This window comes from Lygodium microphyllum, chromosome 8, assembly GCF_053477565.2.
Source record: "Lygodium microphyllum isolate KBCC chromosome 8, Lygodium_microphyllum_v1.1.10, whole genome shotgun sequence".
Lineage (NCBI taxonomy): Eukaryota > Viridiplantae > Streptophyta > Polypodiopsida > Schizaeales > Lygodiaceae > Lygodium > Lygodium microphyllum.
The window spans coordinates 17,052,335-17,075,337 of record NC_141142.1 but is presented as its reverse complement, the minus strand read 5'-3'; the positions used below and the strand labels follow the sequence as shown (position 1 = coordinate 17,075,337).

The following is a 23,003-nucleotide window of genomic DNA, read 5'->3' as shown; positions in this document are numbered from 1 at the left end:
CATGTGGACAATCTAGGCAAACATACACAAGGATATGTGGAAAAAAGAATGGGAGCATGTGTGGTCCTCCGTGTATTGGGGATAGTAACTTGGCCGCCAATGGATGGATTGTGGTTGATACACTAGTCCTTAAGGTGAATTTGCTCCAAGAATGTGGTGATCAGAGGATAGAAGATGGCTGAATTGATTTATAGAAGTTAAGAAGATAACGTTAATGCTTAGCGTTGAACATCTCCAAGTTGTCCTCAAATGTTAACTATATCTAAAATGGCTGAATAGGATGACCTAAGGTAGAAAAAAAGGTTTCAAGAGACACTACTATGAATTGAAGAAGCACTATACAAATGGAGAAAATAAGTGGCAATGGGTTGCCCATGAAGTATGTACATGATAGCCAAATGTCACAATTGCATCAACCTGAGAATTAAGGTGAGCATAAAGGAAACAGTAGTTTAATATGAACCTTTCGACATAGTATGTTAAATGCAATTGAAATATGTGGTGTATTGATGTGAACCTTAGAGAATATATCATCCTAAATTAGATGTCACATTTCATAGGCAACAAATCTCCACAAGAGCTAAGTTTGCCTTGAAGGGTGTAATAATTTAATGTTGCTTGCAATCGTATGCAAACATTTCTTAAGCTCTTTTTATCAGTTTAGGGAAATCCCCAATCATATTTTTACACACAAGAGACTTTGAGGAGTTGGAATAATAGAAGTTGAAAGAGTATCTCCAATTCTCTACTATCCTTAAGTTTTAAAAAGTTAGGAGTCTCCACTCTCCTATCCTATAAACTGCAAACTTCCATTTCTTACCTTGGACTAATGGATAGTGAAGGGAGACACAAAATTTTATTTAATTACCATGTGATCTTCCTAACTTCATTTTTGAAAATTGTGTGCAGCACCCCACCGCACCTCAAAAAACCTCGCTCCATCCACACCACCCCACCACACCTCAAAAAACCCCACTCAACCCACCCCTCCTCACCTCACCCTCGCACGACATGGCCGCGCAAAACCCCCCCCCCCCCCCCCTGTGAAAGACTCCATGGCTTCATGCTTCTTATCATCGATGCAACACATGTGAAAGACCAACCACTCTTTAGTTGGTTGGTTGTTCCATACAGCTAGCCTACACATTCACTCTTACTTGCATGTAAAAACATTTGAAAGCAGGCTAGTGTCACGAAAGATGTCTCTCGTGGATTATTCTTCTGACGAGGAGGACGAGCACGCGGAGGCGGAGAAGAAGCTTGATGACGATAAGGATGATAGAGAGCGGCATTCTATACTCCATCTGGAAGCCATTCACTCCAGCGATGGAGCTTCTGCATCCCCTTCCACCACGTTAGTAATTCTCCTGTAAACGTATCATCAGGATTCACGATTTCTCATTCTCACGTGACATTTCAAATTTGGACATTGAACGAGGGCTTAGCCTGTGCAACAGAGGCAGGTGAAATAAGCTCAATATTAGCGAGATCTCCTTTTCGTGCAGACACCACTGCAAATTGGATCCATTCCCTCTCTGCCGATGAGTCATGTTAGGAGGCTTGTAACCTCTGTAGGTTAATTTCCATCTATGCATTCAAAGCAACTGTCAAGGCTTAGGAGGGACGTCCAGATGCACAACATTTTCGGTTTCTCCATTCCCTCCCTACCGATTAGTCATGTTAGTAGGCTTGTGACCTTTTGCGGACAGATTTTATGTAGGATTAGTTTTCATCTCTGCATCCAAAGTGACTGTTAAGGCTTAGGAGCGATGTCTAGATGCAAAACATTGTTGGTTTCTCCTGCACTATCTTGGACAATTCCATTAATGTCAATTCCTCTCTTTGGGTGTGCAGATGTGTGTTAAAGATATCATGTGGATGGTATGTGTGTTCAAAGGGAAGAAAGATATATGCAGGTCTTCTAGGGCTCAATTATCATGCACAGGCTTGTGTCTCCAATGTGAGTACTTGAGAAGTCATTTAAGGGTTTTTAGGCGTTGCAGAGCTGCTGATGGTGCCAGGTTGGTCATGTATTGCACAAAAAAGTTTCTGCATCAGCTCTACAATTCTTAGGGAGTGGCAACTAAGACTTTGTACATCAGACTGGCTTTATTTTTGGCAGCATTTTAGTGTTTGGGATGTGTACAACAGTTGTATTACTCCAATGCAAGTGTTTGGAGCAATACAATAAGAAGTTTTGGGAGGCATTGTTGCTTGTAACTTCTTTTCGTGTTGTGCCCCTTTTGGAGCAAATTGAGACGTATTGGTGTGGGCTGCCGAAGAAAATCAGGGATTTTTGCATAAAGACCACGGTGACGAGTGTGTCACAACTCATTGAGATGGCAGGTACAGCTGATATTCTGCTGTGAGGAAAGTCTTCGGGCTTCAAGGATGAAGACGAGAAGCTGTCCAAGAAAGTCTCCAAGGTTGAGAAAAAGGGTAGATTTGAAAATAAGGCTGAGAAGTGGCAAAAAAGGTAAGGAAAATATTAGTGATATGGTGTATCAGCTTACATTGCCTCCACATTGATAGATACATAATGCTTTTCATGTGAGATGTTGCGGCCTTGTGATGTGCATTAGGAAATGGTTGCAGAAATTTGGCGAGATGTTGAGGAGTTGGATGAGATTTTGGTACTTGAGCAGATTTCGACACATAAGGAAAGGGAGATTCGAGGCAAAGTTTCTAGGATGTTCTTGGTGAAGGCTCATAACTACTCACCGATGGATGCCAAATGGATAAAAGAGGGTGACTTGGTAGACCACCCTTAGTTGTTGCAGCTTTACCTAGAGGCAGTTAAACTAGAGTTGACTTTAGATTGGGCTCTCTTAGGTTTAGCAGAGCGGGAGGTCTAGAGCACTATTCGATGCTCAAAGGGCAGGTAGCACTTCCACTCCTCTAATGATGCATAGCTCATGTATACATTAAGTCTTGGAGGTATTTGATATGCATCCAAGGTATTGCTTGCTAATAGTATAATTGTTGTGAGGTCAGTATTCAATGCACTAGTCATTGTTGTTGGTATGTAGATGGGCATGGTTTTCATTGCAATTGTGAAACCATACATTTGCACAAACTTAATCATCACAGATTGATTGCCACTTGCTAGATTTTAGTGGATAATCATCGGTTATTAGTGGTACTCAAATGGTTTCTATGGACAGTAGAGTGTTATTGGATTCACTGATAGTTTAGCCATGGTTTATGCTCAGTCTATGGTTTACCACGGTTGCTTAGTTAGAACACTTTTACTTTAGAGTTAATGGATCCATCACATGTGGTTTTGACAGTCACTATGATGCATTTTTGGTCAGTTATAACTAGTTATGTTGACTAGAAATTTTAGTATGTGTTTGGCAATAGCATAGTATGAATAGCAATGATCGATGCCCTTTGACTATGATATCTATGCTTTATTTAGTATTACTTTGCTTTTGTCACATCGCAGTAGGGGCGATTGCAAGGATTTCAAGGGGGAGGTGTGTCATGGGGACTTGTACTTTTAATTCTTAAGTTGTGTACATGTTGTGAAGATATGCTAGGGTTTGCATTGAGGAAACACAACATGTACAACCAAGACTGAAACAGAAAAACTTAGATAGAGACAAGCAAAACTCAAACCTTAAGCGCAAAATGCAAAACACAAGACACAAAAACTGAAAACTCAAACACAGAGAGAAGAAACTCTAAAGTGAATGAATGCTGTAAATGAATATAAGAGTGTATAGAGTGCCCAAGGGTAGAGAAATGCAGTGTTGGAGAGTGACATCCATCGGGGATCCTAAGTGCAGTAACTACCAATCGGAGTATCAGAGTGCGAGAAACACAAAATGCTAATTACTAGAGTGTTAGGGAACTGAGGTGACAGCGTGAGAGGTGTTTAATGATGTAGATGGCTTGTTGGACAATAAAAACACAGGTATTGTAGTAGTCGCTTGGTGGGAGAGATGTCAATAGCTTGTTGCCTGGCACCAGATGTTGAAAACATAGGTTGATGATGACGTAGCATATGGAGACTCCAAAAAGCAAGGCAATGGTTGAAAATAGGTTACCTAGGGCGGGATAGTGATGGGCTGCAATTGGTCATGGCTGGACACAGTAGATGGTAGGTGGCTAATGGTTGAAATTTGCGTGGTAGAGTGAGAAACCTGCACAAAAGGATAAGGTTAAATGGTGGGTGGCTTATCTATTTATAGATGTTGAAGGATGTCCCAAAAAATTAGGGTTTTGGGGAACCATTGAAACTCTCTCGATCCGCGCACCAAATTTACATTTTCATTAATTAAGCGTATTTTGGGGCTATTTAAAAATACTAATAAGTTGTAAAGCATGTTTTAGTTGAACACCCCCTCTTAGGTCCAAAACTGAGTCAAGGGCATTGAACAAAGGGTACATGTCGGTTGCCTAGTGGCCTACCAAGACGACAGAGGTGATGGTTATCTTACCAAGGAAGTCCAAGTAGTCACCAAGACGATAGAGGTGATGGTTATCTTACCAAGGAAGTCCAAGTAGTCACCCTAGATAGGAGAGGGCATTGGATAAATGGTACTTGTCGGTTGCTGAGTGGCTCACCAAGCCCTACAAAGGCAGATGGAACCACATTGAACAATTTTTTTTTTTTTTGGGTGGAAAGTGTATTTTAGGGGTGATGACTGATTAAGTAATAGTGACCCAGAAGACGGGAATGGGAATATCAAGCAACGAAGTAGAAAGGCCTTGTTGCTTTGAATTGTGATATTATATCATTTGACTACCCCCATTGTTCATTGCACAATTTGTAACCCAACACGTCACAAAACAACACAACATAGAGACAAGGAATGCCCATTCTGGCACTTAGGAATGGATTAACGCGTTCAAGGAGGACTGAACCCACGAAACGTTGGCGGAATGTTCCAGTCTTCCTTGCCTTGTTTCATTCTGTTCCCGATTTGGGATGGCTATTTCAATGTTGCAATATTTTTTGAAAATAAAAAAGTTACAACATACATTTTCGTGGTTGTTGTGTGTTTGCGATCTCTCACCTATCGTCTATGTGTCCTTTGTTGCCTACGATCTCTTGCGTCTCCCGCCTACGATCTCCTGCTTGTCGTCCACGCATTTGTCGTCTGCCCGTCACCCACGATCTCCCTGTCCACGTGTCCACTGTCAACGCTGCCGCCAGCATGCTGCAAGTCGACCATCGCTTGCAAGCTGCCCACCTGTCTCTCTCTCTTTGTTCGGAGACTCTCTCTCTCTTTGTGGACTCTCATGCGCACTCGCTTCAACCTTCCTCTCATCTCATTGCCAAGCCTTGTGGGAGGTTCACATGTGACTTGGCACATCATCAACAATCCATTTTAGCTTTTCTAAATTCCAAACCATACACACCGCTTTCAATTTTATTTAAATGCTAAGAAATTTGTGTAAATTGTATCAATGTTGGGGTAAATTTTGCACATATGGAGCAATTTGGGATCCAAAATGTCACATTATTTGTTGAAATATTAGAGCGAGAGCATAAGAGTGTGCACAAGAGGGAGAGAGAGAGCTCAAGTACAAGAAGAAGATCTTGCTTAGTGAGTTGTTCTCAAGTACAACTAGTACACTCCTCAACATTGAGAGTAACCTTTAGGCTGTTTATATGGCCTTTGGATGGCTAGGGTTAGGGTTTTCCCCCTTCCCTCCAATTCATTCACACCGAGCTACCCTTATCCACCCTTGCATAGATAGGGTTCACATGCCTGAGAGTGTGCACAAGAGGGAGAGAGAGAGCTCAAGTACAAGAAGAAGATCTTGCTTAGTCAGTTGTTCACAAGTATAACTAGTATACTCTCCTCAACGTTGAGAGTGATCTTTAGGCTGATTATATAACCTCTGGATGGCTAGGGTTAGGGTTTCCCCCTGCCCTGCAGTTCATTCACACCCAACTACCCTTATCCACCCTTGCATACATAGGGTTCACATGCCTCTCTCAACATTACTGATTGCCCCTAATGGCTCCCAATGTCACAAATTGGATGATTGCCCCAAATCACCCCAATTATCCCAAATTTCTTGATTGTTCCAAATTTAAAGTATTTGCAACTGAGGCTTGAATTGCCCCCAAATCTGGGCATTTGGAATCTGAAATTGCCCTCAAATTTGGGGCATTTCAGATCAGTCTTTGCCCCAAATTTAGGGGTGATTCAGCAGGGATTTACCCCAATTTAAAGCATCTATGATTCAGGTTGCAATCTCCCCCAAATTTGGGGCATTTTGGATTAGTAGTTGCCCCAAAATGTGGGGCTTTTCCTACAAGAATTGGGGTCCAAATTTGGCTGCCATGTCCCCAAATTTGGGGCATTTTGAATCAGTCATTGCCCCAAAGTTGGAGACAATTTCAGCTTCCAAATTTGGGGCATTTTTAGCAAGGGAATGCAGGTTGGAATGCCCCAAATTTGAGGCATTTTCAATAAAAGGAATGCAGGCTGAAGTAGCACCAAAAGTTCGGGCATTTTTAGCAAACACATGCATGTTGAAATTTTGGCTGCAAATTTTTGCAATTCCATTGAACTTTATTGATTATTTGTCACCTTTATGTAGATGGCAGCATTGACATCCATGGATCTTCATCATCCTCAGCAAGTACTTCGTCAACAACTGGATGAAGTCGAAGCACTACTAGGTCATGGTGAGATGAGGTAGATGCAGGGGTGCCATTGAGCGGTGGAGGGGCTCGCCCTTGGAAATGCAAACTTTGCTCTTATGCTCGCACTTGTGGGGTTGATAAAGTGAGACCCCATCTTCTACATGAGGAGGGAAAAGAGGTTTGTTTTTGCACCAATGTATCAATTGAAAAAAGGTAGGAGTTACTTGATTGCATAGCCACTTCTATGGGGAATTCATATGTCAAGAGAACGCCAAACATAGCAGTGGATCCAACAACATGGACTCCAAGGCCAGCAAGACATGGTGCTTCATGCAAAAGACCACCAGGATTAGTGGCTATGCAGCCTTCTCGTGGGCCATCAGTGGTAGCAGGTCGTGGTGTTAGACAAAGCTCATTGCACACCTCATGGGAACCAAAGAACAAAGAGTAAACAAATGCAGCAGTGGCACGCTTTTTCTACCACGACCATATTGCATTCAAATCAGCAAAGTTAGCTTATTTTTTAAATATGGTAGCAAAGATTGCAGAGTATGGACCCACATATAAGCCCCCTTCATCAGAAACTATCAGGACTACATTGCTTCGGAAGGAGAAAGCAGCCATAGAGATTGCAACAATAAATATCTGCAATCAATGGACAAGAAATGGAGTGACATTGATAGGAGATGGATGGAGTGACACACGCCATAGGTTCATACATGGTGTTGTCGCATATTCTCATGGGGATGTGTACTTTATTGGTAGTCATGATGCTTTAGAGACTTGAAAGAGTATAGATGTATTGGCATCTGAGTGGTGTGAGGTAATGTAGGTTGTTGGGGCAGAAAATGTAGTGTAGTTTGTGGTAGATGGTGAATCTACAAACAGGGCAGTAGGAAACATTTCAATGGCAATGCATCCACATATCATCTTTAGTCTATGCATGGCGCATTGCTTGAATATCTTGTTGAAGGATATTGGGGACTTGCCATGGATTGCATCTCTTGTTGCAAAACAAGATTGTCACACTTATATGTAATCATTAGTACTTGCATGTTGAGTTTCGTAAGAGAAGTGACAAAGAACTTCTCAAATACTTGAAAACACTATTTGCACATAACTTTTTTATGCTTGGTTGTATGCACTATTGCAAAGGTGCAATTGGGGAGCTATTTACTAGTGATGAGTATAAAAATTGGATTGGGGCTGCTATGTTACTGCTGTGTTATGTAATGCATATGTCTCTGATAGAGATTTTTGGGATGAGGTGAATCACACAAATGGTATGGTTCCGTGCGTTGGGAAGATCTATGAAGGTATGGATCACATGATTGAGAAGTTGGAGAGTTTGGAACTAAATGTAGATAGGTATGAGTAGATCAAGGAGTTATGCATCAGCAGATGGAATGAGTATGACTCTCCTATGCATGCTGCAACATATGTGCTTGATTCTGAGTTTCAAAGAAAGATACAAGAAAGAGACCTTGAGGTGGTCAAGGCTTGGAACACATTGCTTGCAAGGCATTATCCTAGCCATGAAATGCAACACAAAATTAAAAATCAGCTCTTTGTGTATCGACAAACATTAGGGATGCTTGGTATAGAGGATGCACTAGAGGACATGACAAATATTAGGGCTGCTTTATGGTGACAGGACTATGAGGGAGAAGCTCTAGAGTTGCAGAGTTTGGCTATTTGTATTCTTAGCCAAACAATTAGCTCTTCTTGTTTAGAGCAACTATGGAGCTCATTCAATTATATTCACTTAAAGAGAAATCGTCTTGGTACAATGAGGACGAATGACCTAGCTTATGTGAGCTCCAATCTTCGCTTGCTAGCTCGAACATCAGTTGCAAAGGCTAATTCTTTTATACGTTGGGAAAAAGATGATGTCGATAATGATGATGGTGATGGCTAGGATGTTGTTCAGCAAGATGAGCATTTAGGCATAGTGGAGCCATCTTCCATGAATGAGAGCACTTAGCGGCTAGCCTCTTGGAACTTTAGAGTATTAACTTGGAACTAGGAGCTCTTGTAACTTGGATCTTTAGACTTTAAAGTTTAGTGCATATTTTGTGTCTTTGCAATGTACACTTGTTGAACTTATGCAACATTGTTGATTACAATGCGACAATCCATTGTTGATTACAATGTTTTGAATCTTTATTATTGTTGAAACTTGATTATTATGTCTCTAACTTCGCGAATTAAGGTTGATATCGAAAAAGGATATTAATAGGTCAATTTATAGTTATGTGTACATGCCATATGGGGTTGGTCAATGATTTTGTGATCAACTTACTAAAGTTAGTTTTGTTTTTCAATTTTTCATATCTCTAGATTCTAAGTGTCGATTCTCTCTCTATTTTATATATATATATATATATATATATATATATATATATATATATATATATATATATATATATATATATATATATATATATATATATATATATGCTGTTCCCTCCGTTCCCATTCCCTAACTTTGGGCGTTTTCCCTATTCCGGGGATCCTGTTCCCCGTTTTCCATTCCTGGTAACTATGTAGTACAAGCTTATGCAACCACTCAAGGATATCAATGATGAGGGAAAGGTGATGAAGTATCATGTGAAGAAGAATAGTGGTGTAATCCGCTAGTGGAAACAACTTAGGATCCATCTAGTGGTACTCCGCACAAACGGATGCATAGCATGCTACATACTGAAGAATGATCATGTAGTAGGTGCCACTTGGGACAGTATCTCTAGTGGGAAAATTGTTCACTTGCCCAAGCGCCCTAGTACAAATATGTGAAATCATGCAATGCATAGAGGAAGGTACAACAGGGGGGGAAATGCCAATGTTGAAGACAAGTGCTGAAATGTATAGAATACCAAGAAGGGTAGGAACCCCCTCTTAACTTGGACGTCGATGCCCAAGAAGGAAGAGGAGCTTGAGGATGTTGGTCTTCATGTGGTGCCAAGAACCATGTGGATGAAAATGATGAAGCATCCCTACTGGAAGAGCAAGGATAGAAGTCACCGCCATGATACCATTAAGAGAGATGTTGCATAATCGTGGGAAGAGAAGCCTCCATACTGGTAGAAGTGTAAAACTCTAAGTAGATGGAACAATGAAAGGAGTGGTGCGCATCTCTTGTCTCTAGCTTAGAAAGAACTGGTGCAAGCTTGTATATTAGCCTTATATTGAAATACAAAACCGTGCAAAGAGATCAAAATCTACAAGCACAGATATAAGTAGTGAGTTGCTTCAAAAAACAAAATTGAAAATAAAGTAAAAGAAAGCAAAGCTAAGTGCAATGCAATGAGTATGTAAGTATGTGGCGGAAGTCTAAAAAGAGAAAGGCTAAGTGTAGTCACCATTGTGTACGGCAAGGTAGGGAAGTGGTTCTAGAAGGTGCAGTGGATATCCTAGGAATGGATGTGTAAAGTGCAATAGGTGAGTTAGTAGCAAACCGATCAGCCAATCCTTTAGGAGTAGTGAAGGAGGTAGACTATGTTGTCCGTGTACCATATATCTAGTAGTTGCTGGGGCAGATGGAGTAGATGGTGCAGGAGCGGGAGGTGTAGCCCCACTCGACTGGCCAATTGGAGTAAAGGCAGTTGCAATAGTTTGTTGTGATTTTCTAGGAGGAAGACCTTAGGCCTTGGTACGACACACATTGGCAAATGGTAACTCTAATCGCAACCTAGACTTTAAATAGATGCACACATAAGGCTGCATTGGACGCCTTGTTTTGGCTTGCCTTTGTATCTTGCGAGTTCTTGCCACTGTTGGTTTTCCTTGCCAAAGAAGAGGCAACAAACTTGCACCCCTTTGAATGGATGTGTGTGGAGGACTTCTTGTGGACTTGATCATGCAGTCTCGCGTAACTCAAGAACTGACACTTGAACGCAATAGAAGGTTGGTAATCTAGGTAGTAAGATAATGTTGTGGATAAAATGGAAGTATTTGTTCAAGAAGAACATGATCTAATCATCATCTAATTTTGGGGAGCCAGGAGTAGCAAACTTGGCGAGTTACCACCGATATTCGGCCAACTTGACTTTCAGATCATCCCCTTTCTTAATGGAAAACTCTTGAAGCTCAAAATCGAGATTGATACGCCGAGTGAGATCTCGTGCCGCATAGCGGTCAATGAGATGACTTTAACACTCAGATGATGCAAGGGGAAAATGTTGTAACTGAGAGTGGAATTTGGAAAGCAACCCTTGCATTAACTTAACATTGGCTGTGGCGTTGTAGGCTCTCCATTGATGAATGTGATCAGGGTGAACTAGTTGAGAGTCTAGCATAGACTCAATATCAACGACGAGATCCTAAAGTCCTTGAGATTCAAGCACTTGTTGCATGAAGTTTGATGTTGGGAATAAAGGCTCATCGTGCCTTTTACTTTGTTTGGGTGTGAACGCACCTTTTCACTTGTTGTACTTTGTATATATTCAAAACCTAAAATGTGGTACACTATTCTTGTACCAAACATCAAGTGTTGTGCTCACTCTCTTACTCTACTGCTCTCAACTCTTTGCACCTTCACTCTTAGCTCTGAATAGCCTTTGCAATAAACTGGTATCAGAGCACACAGGTTGTGTGCACGCTTCTCGAAGCCGGTGATGGTCGTTAGGCCACGTGACAGGCGAGTAGGAGCTTTAGGTACCAATCGTCAGTGTTCAACAGGTGCAGGAGAGGTAGATGGACCAACTGTAAGGGCTTTGTAGCTATACCATGCCGTTGCTACCGATTGCACCTATATAGGGAGTAGTAGTGACTCAAAGCCCTGCCTTGTTTCCACTCTACGTGTGATTCCCTATACCCAGTGGTGAACCCTCTTATGTGCGGCGTCACGAGGGTGTAGTCTTGGGATGTGTCTATGTTGTCCCGCTTTTGGATTGAATAATACAAGAGTATACCTTGAGCTCATATCGTGTTACCTTTCTGTGCCGTGTTGAGTGCATAATGAGTGCAGGTTTATCACACTTGGTATCAGAGCAACCCTTGCTCGGAGTGAAGGAGTGCTCACGGAAGCAGGAGGAAAGATCCAGTGCCCCGAAGAGATCGAAGTTGTAACGACCCATAGCGCGACGCCCCATATCGTGTCGTCCCACGTTGCGACACCCCCCGACGCGTCGCCCCGGCGTCACGTCCCAACCTCGACATCCCACCATTTGAAGACGTGACGCGGCTTCCCCGCGGCACAACCCGCACCACCACAGGCGAAACGCGGCTTCCCCGCGCTGACACCACCACCAACCACATGGAGGAAGAAAGGGAGAACATCACCCTCCCGACATTGGAGGAGAGGAAGAAGAGTAGGGGACAAGAATGGAGAGTGGCCCAAGAGGAGAAGGTGACCGGACTAGAAAGACAAATAGATGGTATGTTAGGCATGCTAGAATCAATATGGAGGAACATGCAGATGAAAGAGGAAGAGGAAGAAAGGAGGAAAAAACTAGAAGTAGAGCAGGGCTATAGAGAATGGATGAGTCAACAACAAGAAGAGGAGAGGAGACACCGAATGCAAGAGGAGATGGATAGAACGGGTAGAGAGGAGTCATCTAGGAGGGCGCAAGATACAAGGAAGGAGAAGGAGAAAGTAGTAGAATTAGGAAGCAAAAAGAAAGACAAGAAGAAGGAGAAGAAACACCATCGCAAAGAAGAGGAAGATAGCAGTAGTTTAGAAGATGATTATGGAAAATTCAAGATGCCCCAACCCGCCAAGTACAAGGGAGAGAGAGATGGGTTGGTTTTGAAGAAATGGATCGCAGAGGTGGATAGGTACTTAAAATATTCAAGAATCACCGAAGACAGGAAGGCGGAAGTGGCAGCCATTTACTTGGAGGAGGATGCTGCCAGTTGGTACGTGTTAGAACAAGAGCAAGGCCACACAATTTGTTCGTGGGAAGAACTCGAGGAAGAACTGAAGGACTACTTTATTCCCAAGCTGGAGAAATTCAAAGTGAGAGACGAATGGAGGAACCTCAAGCAAGCACAGGGAAAGATGAAAGAGTATGTCAGCAAATATAGGCAAATCATGCTGCAGCTACCAAACATGGATACTGACACTAAGCTACATGGATTTTTGTTTGGAATGCAAGAATGGGCTAGAAGAGATGTGGAGAGACAGGAGTCAACAAGCTTAGCAGAAGCTATGAGAATGGCCGAACGATTGGTGGACCTGGAAGGCAGAAGAACAGCACAAGGGAATCAAAATAGGTTCAACAACAACTTCAACAACACCTTCAACAACAGCAACTCTTGGAACCAGAGGCCCAATGCTCCTAGAGGGGCATTCACAGATACAAGAAGTCAAAACACCACTAACACCACGGCGGTATCCCAAACCGCATTAGTACCAAGAGGAGCAGTAGGGAGATGGGGAAACAATCACTACAGGCCAACCCCTAGCACATCATATGGGCCCGCAGGATCAAACACATCATGGTGGAGACCCCCAGGCCCTTCCACCGGCATCAGATGCTTCAAATGCGGGGGTCCACTCTACCAAAATAGATACCCAATAGAAGACACAGCTTTATCGAGTGGATCAAGGGTGAATGCAGCTTATGCATATGGAGGAGAAGAACCACAACCATCGCGTATCCAGGAAATTCCAAATGGGAGTGAAGAGAGCACGGACCACCCAAGGGTAGGGTCAGTTAGTGCCCGACCCCAATGCATGGCAGCCAGAGTAGCAGCAGTCCACCATCTATACATCAAAGGTCGAGTGGGTGAAGGAAACCAACCTATCATGGTGGACACAGGAGCAACCCATAACTTCATGACACCACAGTGTGCAGCAAAGCATGGATTGAAACTATCCAAAGCCCCAGAAGGATTAACAGTAACATTCGCACAAGGAGAAGCCAAGGAAGTAAAACAAGTCTTTGCAGTCCAAGTGGAAGCTGACAAGTGGAAAGCGAAACTCAACTTCTTAGTAATCCCCATGGATGATTTTGAAGTGATATTAGGCTTAGAATTCTATGACAAGTATGTCATTGCAATGTTTGGTAAGGGTGTGAATGAAATGATGCTAGACATGCAAGGAGAAGGCGTCAGAGTACCATGCGAAAGAATGCAGCTACCTGGTAGGACCCCAATCAAGGTGCAAATGAAGGAGAACAAGCCAGGAGTATCATGCCAAACAGTAAAACCAGCTGCAAACCAACCAAAGGGCTAGACCCAAAAAGCACCGGTCCAAGGGACCGTCATCAGGCCACGTATCATGACATGTAGTGCAAAGCAAGTCGAGAAATCAGTCAAACAAGGAGATATGGTCTATTTGTGTATGATTCGACCAATTGAAGAAGAAGAAGATGGCAAGAAACCCAAACAACAGAAGAGGAACACAGAAGTGACAGAAATACTTGAAGAATTCAAAGATGTAATGCCAGCCGAACTACCCAAGGGTCTACCACCTAGACGAGATGTGGATCACAAGATTGAGTTGATTCTAGGGTCTTCTCCACCAGCCCGAGCTCCCTATCGCATGAACCACACTGAGCTCATGGAATTGAAGAAGCAACTACATGAACTAGAAGAACAAGGATTCATCCGCCCTAGCAAATCCCCCTTTGGTGCTCCAGTGTTGTTTGTAAAGAAGAAGGATGGGGGACTTAGACTCTGTGTAGATTATAGGGCTCTTAACAAAATCACCATAAAGAACAAATACCCTATGTCCCTAGTGGAAGACCTCTTAGATAGACTGCATGGGGCCAAGCACTTTAGTCGGATTGACCTTAGATCAGGATACCACCAAATCCGCATAGCCGAAGAAGATATCCCAAAGACAGCCTTCCGGACCCGATATGGTAGTTTTGAGTGGTTAGTATTAGGGTTCGGCCTAAGCAATGGGCCAGGCACATTTTGTGGCCTCATGGATGGAATTTTTAGACCGGAGATAGATATCTTTGTCATTATCTACATAGATGACCTCCTAGTCTACAGCAAGACCTTAGAAGAGCACAAGCAACACTTACGCCAAGTTTTTGAGAAACTGCGGCAACATCAATTATACGCCAAGCCGGAAAAATGTGAATTCGCAGTGAAAGAATTGGAGTTCCTAGGCTTTATTGTAGGAGCAGATGGAATCAAAGTGGATCCTAAGAAAGTGGAAGCTGTCCAAAAATGGCCTGTACTGAAAACTGTAAGAGAAGTGCGGGAGTTCCTAGGCTTTACAGTATTTTGTCGAAGATTCATCAAAGATTACAGCCTCATCACTGCCCCCCTCTCCCACCTCACCAAAGAAGACCACTCGTTTACATGGGGGAATGCGCAACAGGAAGCCTTTGAGCAGATGAAGAAGTGCATGAGCCAAACTCCCGTCCTAAGGGTGCCGAACTTCACCAAACCCTTTGAAATCTCTACAGATGCATCTGACTATGGCATAGGGGGTGTACTGGTCCAAGAGGGGCATCCCATTGCGTATGAGTCAAAGAAATTTACTGATGCTGAAACAAGGTGGAGCACACATGAGAAGGAAATGTTGGCAGTCATCCACTGCCTTAGAAAATGGAAGCACTATGTTCAAGACAAGCATACAATAGTCTTCACCGACAATATCTCCCTCAAATACTTCCAATCCCAACCCAAGTTATCAGCAAAGCAAGCCCGCTGGCTAGACTTCCTAGCCGAATTTGACCTGGAAATTAAGCACAAGCCCGGCTCTACTAACAAAATAGCAGATGCCTTCAGCCGGAAAGCTGACCTGAAAGCTGTTAGTGTTGTCAGCAGCAACTTCATAGAACTTGTCAAAGAAGCCCTAGAACAAGATCAAGACATGCACAAGATAATCAAAGATGTGGAAGCAGAGAAGACCCCCCATGGAATGTACACTTTAGAAGAGGGTATTCTATTTTTAGGCAAAAGATTGTATATCCCCAACAATGTGGAATTAAAGAAACTCATCCTACATGAGATACACGACGGCAAGATTGGAGGCTACAAAGGGCAAAGCAAAACCTTGGAGGCCCTTAGGAAGCAGTTCTTTTGGCCGAACATGAAGGAAGAAGTGATAGACTACATCAAAACTTGCCCCACTTGCCAAATGGTCAAAGTACCCAGATCAAGACTAGCCGGACTATTACAACCGTTACCAGTACCTAACCGCCCATGGGATGTCATCAGTATGGACTTCATTGTGGAACTACCGGAGTCCCATGGGCACACAATCATCTTTGTAGTGGTGGACTATTTTTCCAAACAAGCCCACTTCATCCCGGCCAAACCACCACTGAATGCCAAGGAGGTAGCACGCCTCTTCTTCACACATGTATTCAAATTGCATGGCTTACCACTGGCCATTGTATCAGATAGAGATGGAAGATTCATGAGCGACGTGGAAGGAACTCTTCAAGACTCTGGAAACCCAACTGAGATTCTCATCATCCTTTCATCCGGAGACAGATGGACAGACAGAACGAGTCAACCAAGGCATCGAAGATTATCTCCGCAGCTATGCTAGAGTGGATCAGAAAGATTGGGCCTTGTACCTTGATGTCTTGGAATTTCACTATAATAGCTCCATCCACTCGGCTACAGGGTACACTCCCTTTGAGTTAGCCACAGGAAAAGAAGTCATCACACCACTGGCCTTAGCATCCGGAGCGGCCAAAGCGGAGGATCAAGATGCAGAAGAATTCTTGAAGAAATGGAGAGATCGCAATGCAGCAGCTAAGCAAAGTCTCGAGCGGAGCAAGATAACAATGACAGAGCAAGCAAACAAGAAGAGAAAGGCTGTACTATTCGCCAAAGGAGACATGGTCCTAGTGAGCTCTAAGAATAGGTCACTTCCCAAAAACATGACCCCAAAGTTCAATCACCGCTACTATGGACCCTACCGAATCACTCAAGTGCTGAACGAAGTCACTTACAAGCTGGTCCTGCCAGACAGTGTTTGTGTTTATAATGCATTTCATGCTCGTCTTCTGCGCAGGTTCTATCCCGACAACCAATGGGGACGGCGCGTACCAATGCTCCATTCCAATGGTCCCTTTGAAGTAGAAGCATTCCTCCGACGCCGGGAACAAAGAGGCTTCCCCGAATACCTCACCAAGTGGCGTGGGCGTCCACTCAAGGAGGCCACTTGGATCTTAGAAGCGGAGGCCCGTGAACGCGGAAAGCATGCCTTCGCCCTTTGGCTCGAGGAGAACCCCCCTGCTCCTTCTACCGACCCTTGAGCCGCCCCAACACTCCAACAAATAATGCGGTTCTCAATCATAGACCTCAAATGTGCCTCCACTCCTCAAATGTAATCGAGTCGAGGGTGGACTCACATGGTAGCAATCATCACAAATAACTCCATAAAAAAAAAAAGAAGAGAAAGCCCCAATGTCTTAGTGCGGCAGACACTGGCCAGTCTGATAGTATAGACTGTGTTAAGACCCCGCGGTCCCTTTAGACCGGCAGACACTGACCAGCTTGCTAGGAAAAGCTGCGTTAAGACCCCGGATGAGTCAAATAACAAACGCTACCCTTAGATTGCTGAGGTCAGCAATCCAGTAAGCGGGGGTGAGTGTAAGGGCTTTGTAGCTATACCATGCCATTGCTACCGATTGCACCTATATAGGGAGTAGTAGTGACTCAAAGCCCTGCCTTGTTTCCACTCTACGTGTGATTCCCTATACCCAGTGGTGAACCCTCTTATGTGCGGCGTCACGAGGGTGTAGTCTTGGGATGTGTCTATGTTGTCCCGCTTTTGGATTGAATAATACAAGAGTATACCTTGAGCTCATATCGTGTTACCTTTCTGTGCCGTGTTGAGTGCGTAACGAGTGCAGGTTTATCACACCAACAGGTGCAGCGAGCAAGGAACGGACTGCACCACAAATAGGTGATAGGTTGACGTAGGCCAAACGAGACCTGTATGCGACCATAGCAAGCGCACACGTGACTAGGGTCAACGTGCATGATGCGACCAGGCCTAGGCAATATGGCAACAAGTTTAGTGTGGACAAGATGGGCTTAGCGGTGGCGGTGTGACTGGACAGGTGTTGACTTGTCAAAGACCAGGCGGGTCACGAATCATACCGGATAGCAGGCCCAGGCAACATGGTTGCAAGTTTAGCGCGGACAAGACAAGCTTAGCGGCTGCGCTCCGACAGGACAGGCGGTGACTTGTCGAAGACCAGGCGTGTCATGAATCATACTTGACAGTCAACGTTGTCATTAAAAAAAAACATTTCAATTTTATCCTCCTCCACAATTAGGTGTTCACGCACACACGCACATTGTGCAAGCCTGACTTGAAAAATTGGGGCTTTTCCCAAATTTGGGCACTGTAATGTAGAAATGGACAATCTGACTTAGAATTTGTAAAATTAGTGCACATTTGCTCGTGAAATTTTGGGGCTTTTCACATTTCAGTGAAATTTCTTCAATTTCAATGAAATTTGTGCACACCGGACCTTTTTGCAGAATTTTATCAATGCATTACACACTAGAGGCAGATTTCAGCATAACAGCAGTTCTGAAAATAGAGCACGCATCAAATCTCGTGGAAAGAATGTGGAGTGCCATCATTGTGGCAAAAAAGGGCACTACAAAAGGGATTGCTTTCAACTGAAGAAAGAGAAGGGAAAAAACAAAAACAATGAAGCCAACAAGGCTGAAAGCAAGGACAGCTAGCCTGCCAAAAAGAGGAATGTGAAAATAGAAGAGGTTAATGTAGTCTCTCATGACAATGACAGTGATGGTGATGTACTTCTTGCTTCTTCTTTGGATGCACATGCATTGATTGCAAATTCTGAGGATGATATTCACACTTGGATACTTGATTCAGGTGCGTCCTTTCATGTCACATCACATCATGAGTGGTTCTCTGACTACAATGGTGTTGTTCGTGGCAGTGTCCACTTGGGGGATAACTATGCTTGTAAAATTGCAAGCATTGGCAGTGTGAAACTGGAATTTCAGCATGGCTCCGTGTTTGTTTTGCATAATGTGAGACATGTACCTCAGCTCAAGAACAGTTTGATAAGCACAGGGCAACTAGATGATGAAGGCTATCACACCACCTTTGGGGATAGCAAATGGAAAATATGTAAGGGCTCCTGCTTTGTTGCCAAGGGGTCCAAAAGTGATACTTTGTATCATTTGTATGTATCTAGTGTGCGTGACCATGTTGTCGCCATAACTGAGCAACCAAGTGGTTCTTTGTGGCATAGTCGGTTGGGACACATGAGTCAATCTGGAATGAAAGTGCTCTCTTGTTTGGGTTATTTACCGTCTTTGAGGTATGCTGATTTTGAACAATGTGATCATTGTATTTATGGTAAACATGCTCAAATGTCACACAAAAAGTCTCTTTTTCTAAAGTCTTCACCCTTAGAGTTAGTACATTCAGATGTATGTCAAATGCCAGGATTATGTCTAGGGGGAAGAAGTATTTTATTACCTTTGTTGATGATGCCACACGTAAAGTATGGGTTTATCCAATCCGTCGCAAAGGTGAGGCCTTGGATAAATTTAAAAAATTCCTGGCACTTGCTGAAAATCAGACCAGCAAGACGTTAAAATGCCTTCTCTTTGACAATGGTGGGGAATATGTGTCCAAAGCCTTTCAAGACTTTTGTGATAGCAAAGGGATTAATGGGAGCTTACTGCTTCTTATAATCCACCCCAAAATGGTGTTACAGAGCGTATGAATAGGACCATTTAAGACAAGGTGCATACAATTTTGTCACATGCTGCTTTAACCCATAGTTTTTGGGCAGAGGCTGTTATGACAGCTGTACACTTGATAAATCGGTCACTAAATAGGTCTTTGGAGGGGGGAGTTCCCCAAGAAGTGTGGTCGGGCAAGCCACCTTCGTATGCACACTTGAAAGTGTTTGGCTACGAGGCACTTGTGCACATACGCAAGGAAAAATGCAACAAACTTGAGCCAAAGTCCTGTAAATGTATTTTCCTAGGATATAGTGATGAAGGGAAAATGGGGTATAGATTATGGGATTCCGAGAAAAGAAAAGTAGTATACAACAATGATGTCATCTTCCGGGAAGATTGCATGCACAAACAGCTCGAAAAGAACAGAGGAGGTCAGAAGGGTTGTATTTCGGGAGGATGTACCAATAGGATAGCAAAGAATGTCTGTTAGACAGCAGCAAATACCTGCTGAAAATGTCATTGAAAATGCAGGGAAAGATGCTGTAAATGATCAATAGGATCTTGTCCATGATGTCCCACAAATTCAGCAAGAACATGTGCACCTGGAACAAGCTGAACCGGCTATATAGCAAGCTGTACCTGCAGAACAGCAAGCTGTTAATGTAGATTTGCAGGCTGAACAGCCAGCAAATATTGACCACTGGGTCCGTAGGTCGACCAGAGTGCAAAAACATCCAAATAGATTTGTTCTTGGAGAAAACTATGTGGTTGATTATGTCATGTTAACAGATTGTGGTGAACCGTTATGCTTCTAGGAAGCAATGGATAGACAGAAGGCAAAAAGCAATGCTATCGGAAATGGAATCTCTTATGAAGAATGACACTTGGAATTTAGTACATTTACCAAAAGGAAAAAAAGTGCTACCTTGCAAATGGGATTTACAAAATGAAAGTCACTTTTGGTCTTTGCCAAAGTACAAGGCATGCTTGGTTGCTAAAGGGTACAAGTAAGAACATGGAATTAATTTTGATGAAATCTTTTTTCCTGTAGTCAAAATGACTACTCTGCGAACCATCTTGGGCTTGGTTGCATCTGAGGACATGGAACTCATACAGATGGATGTAAAAGCCGTATTCTTACATGGTGATCTGCATGAGGAAATCTATATGTAGTAGGCTGACGGTTTTGTTGCAAAGGGAAAAGAGCACATGGTATGTAAACTCAACAAAAGTCTGTATGGGCTGAAGCAGGCACCACAAGAATGGTATCACAAATTTGATACATTCATGCGATCTCAGGGATTTCATCGTTCTCAAGTTGATCACTTCTTATATACCAAGCAGGCAGCAGATGGCAACCTTATTCTCTTGGTTTTGTATGTGCATGATATGCTAATTGCAGGCAAGGATGTTCATGCCTTGGACTCCTTGAAGCAGAGTCTACACAATAGCTTTGATATGAAAGATCTTGGTGAGGCAAATCACATTCTTGGCATGCGTATACTTAGAGACAGATCAAAAGGTCTTCTTTATCTATCACAGCATGAGTATATTACGAAAGTTTTGCAACATTTCAATATAGAGGGGGGAAAAGCTCTCAGTATACCATTGCCTCCGTATGTGAAACTTAAGTGCAGATGACAGCCCTACATTAGATGATGGAAAGTCTGAAATGGCCAAGATACCCTATGCTTCAGCTATTGGTAGCTTGATGTATGCTATGGTTGTTATACGTCTTGACATTGCATTTGCGGTGGGAGTGGTTAGCAGATACATGGCATATCCTGGCAAAAAGCATTGGGAAGCAGTGAAGGGTATCATGAGATATCTTAAGGGCACAAAGGAATTGTGTATCTGCTTTGTTAAATAGAAGTCCTTTGTTATCCGTTTCACGGATGCAGACTATACTGGCCATCCTGATTGTAGGAAGTCTACTTTAGGCTATGTGTTTATGTTCATAGGATGAGCAGTCTCTTGGATATCTAGGCTGCAAATGTGTATTGCACTATCTACTACAAAGGCAAAATATGTGGCTGCAGCAGAGGTATGCAAAGAAGCTTTATGACTTTCACGGCTTGTGAGAGAGCTTGGGAGTACAGAGGTTTCTATTCTCCACTGTGACAGTCAAAGTGCTATCATGCTAGCATGGAATCTTGTCTTTCACGCAAAGACAAAGCACATATTGGTAAAGTATCACTTTATCAGGGATATACTTGACAGCAAAGGTATTGAGCTTGTCAAGGTACATACAGATGATAATCCTGCGAACCTTCTTACAAAGGGTCTTTTAGCTAAGCAGTTTGCTCATTGCCGCCAGATGATGGGGGTTGGATAGTATATGTATCTTTCAGCTTTGTACATACATAGACTTAGCTGATTTTTTCCTCTACATTTAGGCACGTTGCCTTTAGGTGGGAGGTTGTTGGGAATAAAGGCTCACCGTGCCTTTTACCGTGTTCGGGTGTGAACGCACCCTTTCACATGTTGTACTTTATATATATTCAAAACCTAAAATGTGGTACACTAGTCTTTGTACCGAACATCAAGGGTCATGCTCACTCTCTCACTCTGTTGCTCTCAATTCTTTGTACCTTCACTCTTAGCTCCGAATAGCTTTTGCAACATTCGACCAAGTGGTGAAATTTGACTCGTTAAAACGAGTCTTATTCATGAAGGCATTCTTGGCTGTTGCAATAGGAGTGGTAGTGCTAGGAGACGGAGAAGATGTGTCTGTGGGTAGGGCGGATAGGAAGGATAGGGAGATGGAGTGGACTACACGTGGGAAGTAATTCTAGAGTGCCCACCATATATACCAAAAGTGTGTATAGTGGATCCAAATGTGGGCAAGGGTGGATTGGGTATGGATATGGAACTGCTTGTGGAACCCATGGTGGAGGGATAGGGACACAAGGAGCAATGGATGGAAATCCTTGCGTAGAAGTGACCCAAGGGATGTGTGATTGTAGTCTATAAGTAGAGGATGGATATCCTTGCGTATAAAAGGTCGTGTGGGGGGGTTTGTGAGTGTTGGAGGGTAGTGAGGGGGATGCCCATCATAGCCGTCCTTGAGTGGAAGGATATGGTAAAGTGGGGGTAGGTGGAAGGTATAGTGTTAAAGAGTGGCATTCCCCCTAACGATGCACCAAGAGGTGGAGTGAATGGAGGTTAGGTAGGTGGTGGAAGGGAGAACGAGACGGTGTTAGGAGCAGAGATGGAAGATCCAACCCCTAGTGTGCTTTGAGCGGAAGTGGAATGTAATCTAAGATTTTAGAATGAAGATGTGAATAGATCAGAATGTGGAGAAGATGATGGTGGGATAGGAGGGAGTTGAGAAGAGTAGTTTACATACTCAAATGAAACAGATGGTAGAGATATACTTGCTGAAGGGTATCCTTTATTAAAGTTAACATACTGAAGATCATCCAGATCTTGCACATTATAAGAAGAAACAAAAGAGGGTTTTGGCTCATGCGACTCAAAAGTGTTATATGAAATTGACATAAGGCTTGGCTAAGATAAAGGAGATGGATCGCCACACGCCGAATGTCGTGGTCTCTCTGAGATCAAGGAGATTGCTAGTCTCACGAATTGGTCCAAATGGAATAGTAGCACTTGTTGGAGGAGTATAAATCGAAGTGTATGTGATGTGCAAGTACTCCTGAAACTCTTCATCTCTAAGATGACCAAAATGAGAAGAAGATGATGGTAAAGGTGAAGGTGTGTCTACCTTCTCATCGAGACCATAATGCCTTCTCCGAGCCTCCAATGATGGAGAAGTTTGATAGGG

The 23,003-nt window shown here is 43.2% G+C and overlaps 1 protein-coding gene across 3 annotated transcripts in view; it reads left to right on the top strand.

The window, feature by feature from the left end:
* Positions 1-1,061: 1,061 nt before the first annotated feature.
* LOC148032021 (uncharacterized) overlaps positions 1,062-23,003 on the top strand; it is a 123,115-nt gene continuing 101,173 nt past the window's right edge. Inside the window, exons 1-2 of one of the 3 annotated variants that reach the window (XM_087682647.1) lie at positions 1,219-1,354; positions 1,855-1,960. In XM_087682647.1, the coding sequence (XP_087538773.1) occupies positions 1,938-1,960 (23 nt within the window). In that variant the 5' untranslated portion in view covers positions 1,219-1,354; positions 1,855-1,937. Of the gene's footprint in view, positions 1,355-1,854; positions 1,961-23,003 lie in introns of all 3 variants that reach the window. The other 2 variants (XM_087682645.1, XM_087682646.1) reach the window with 2 other exon arrangements.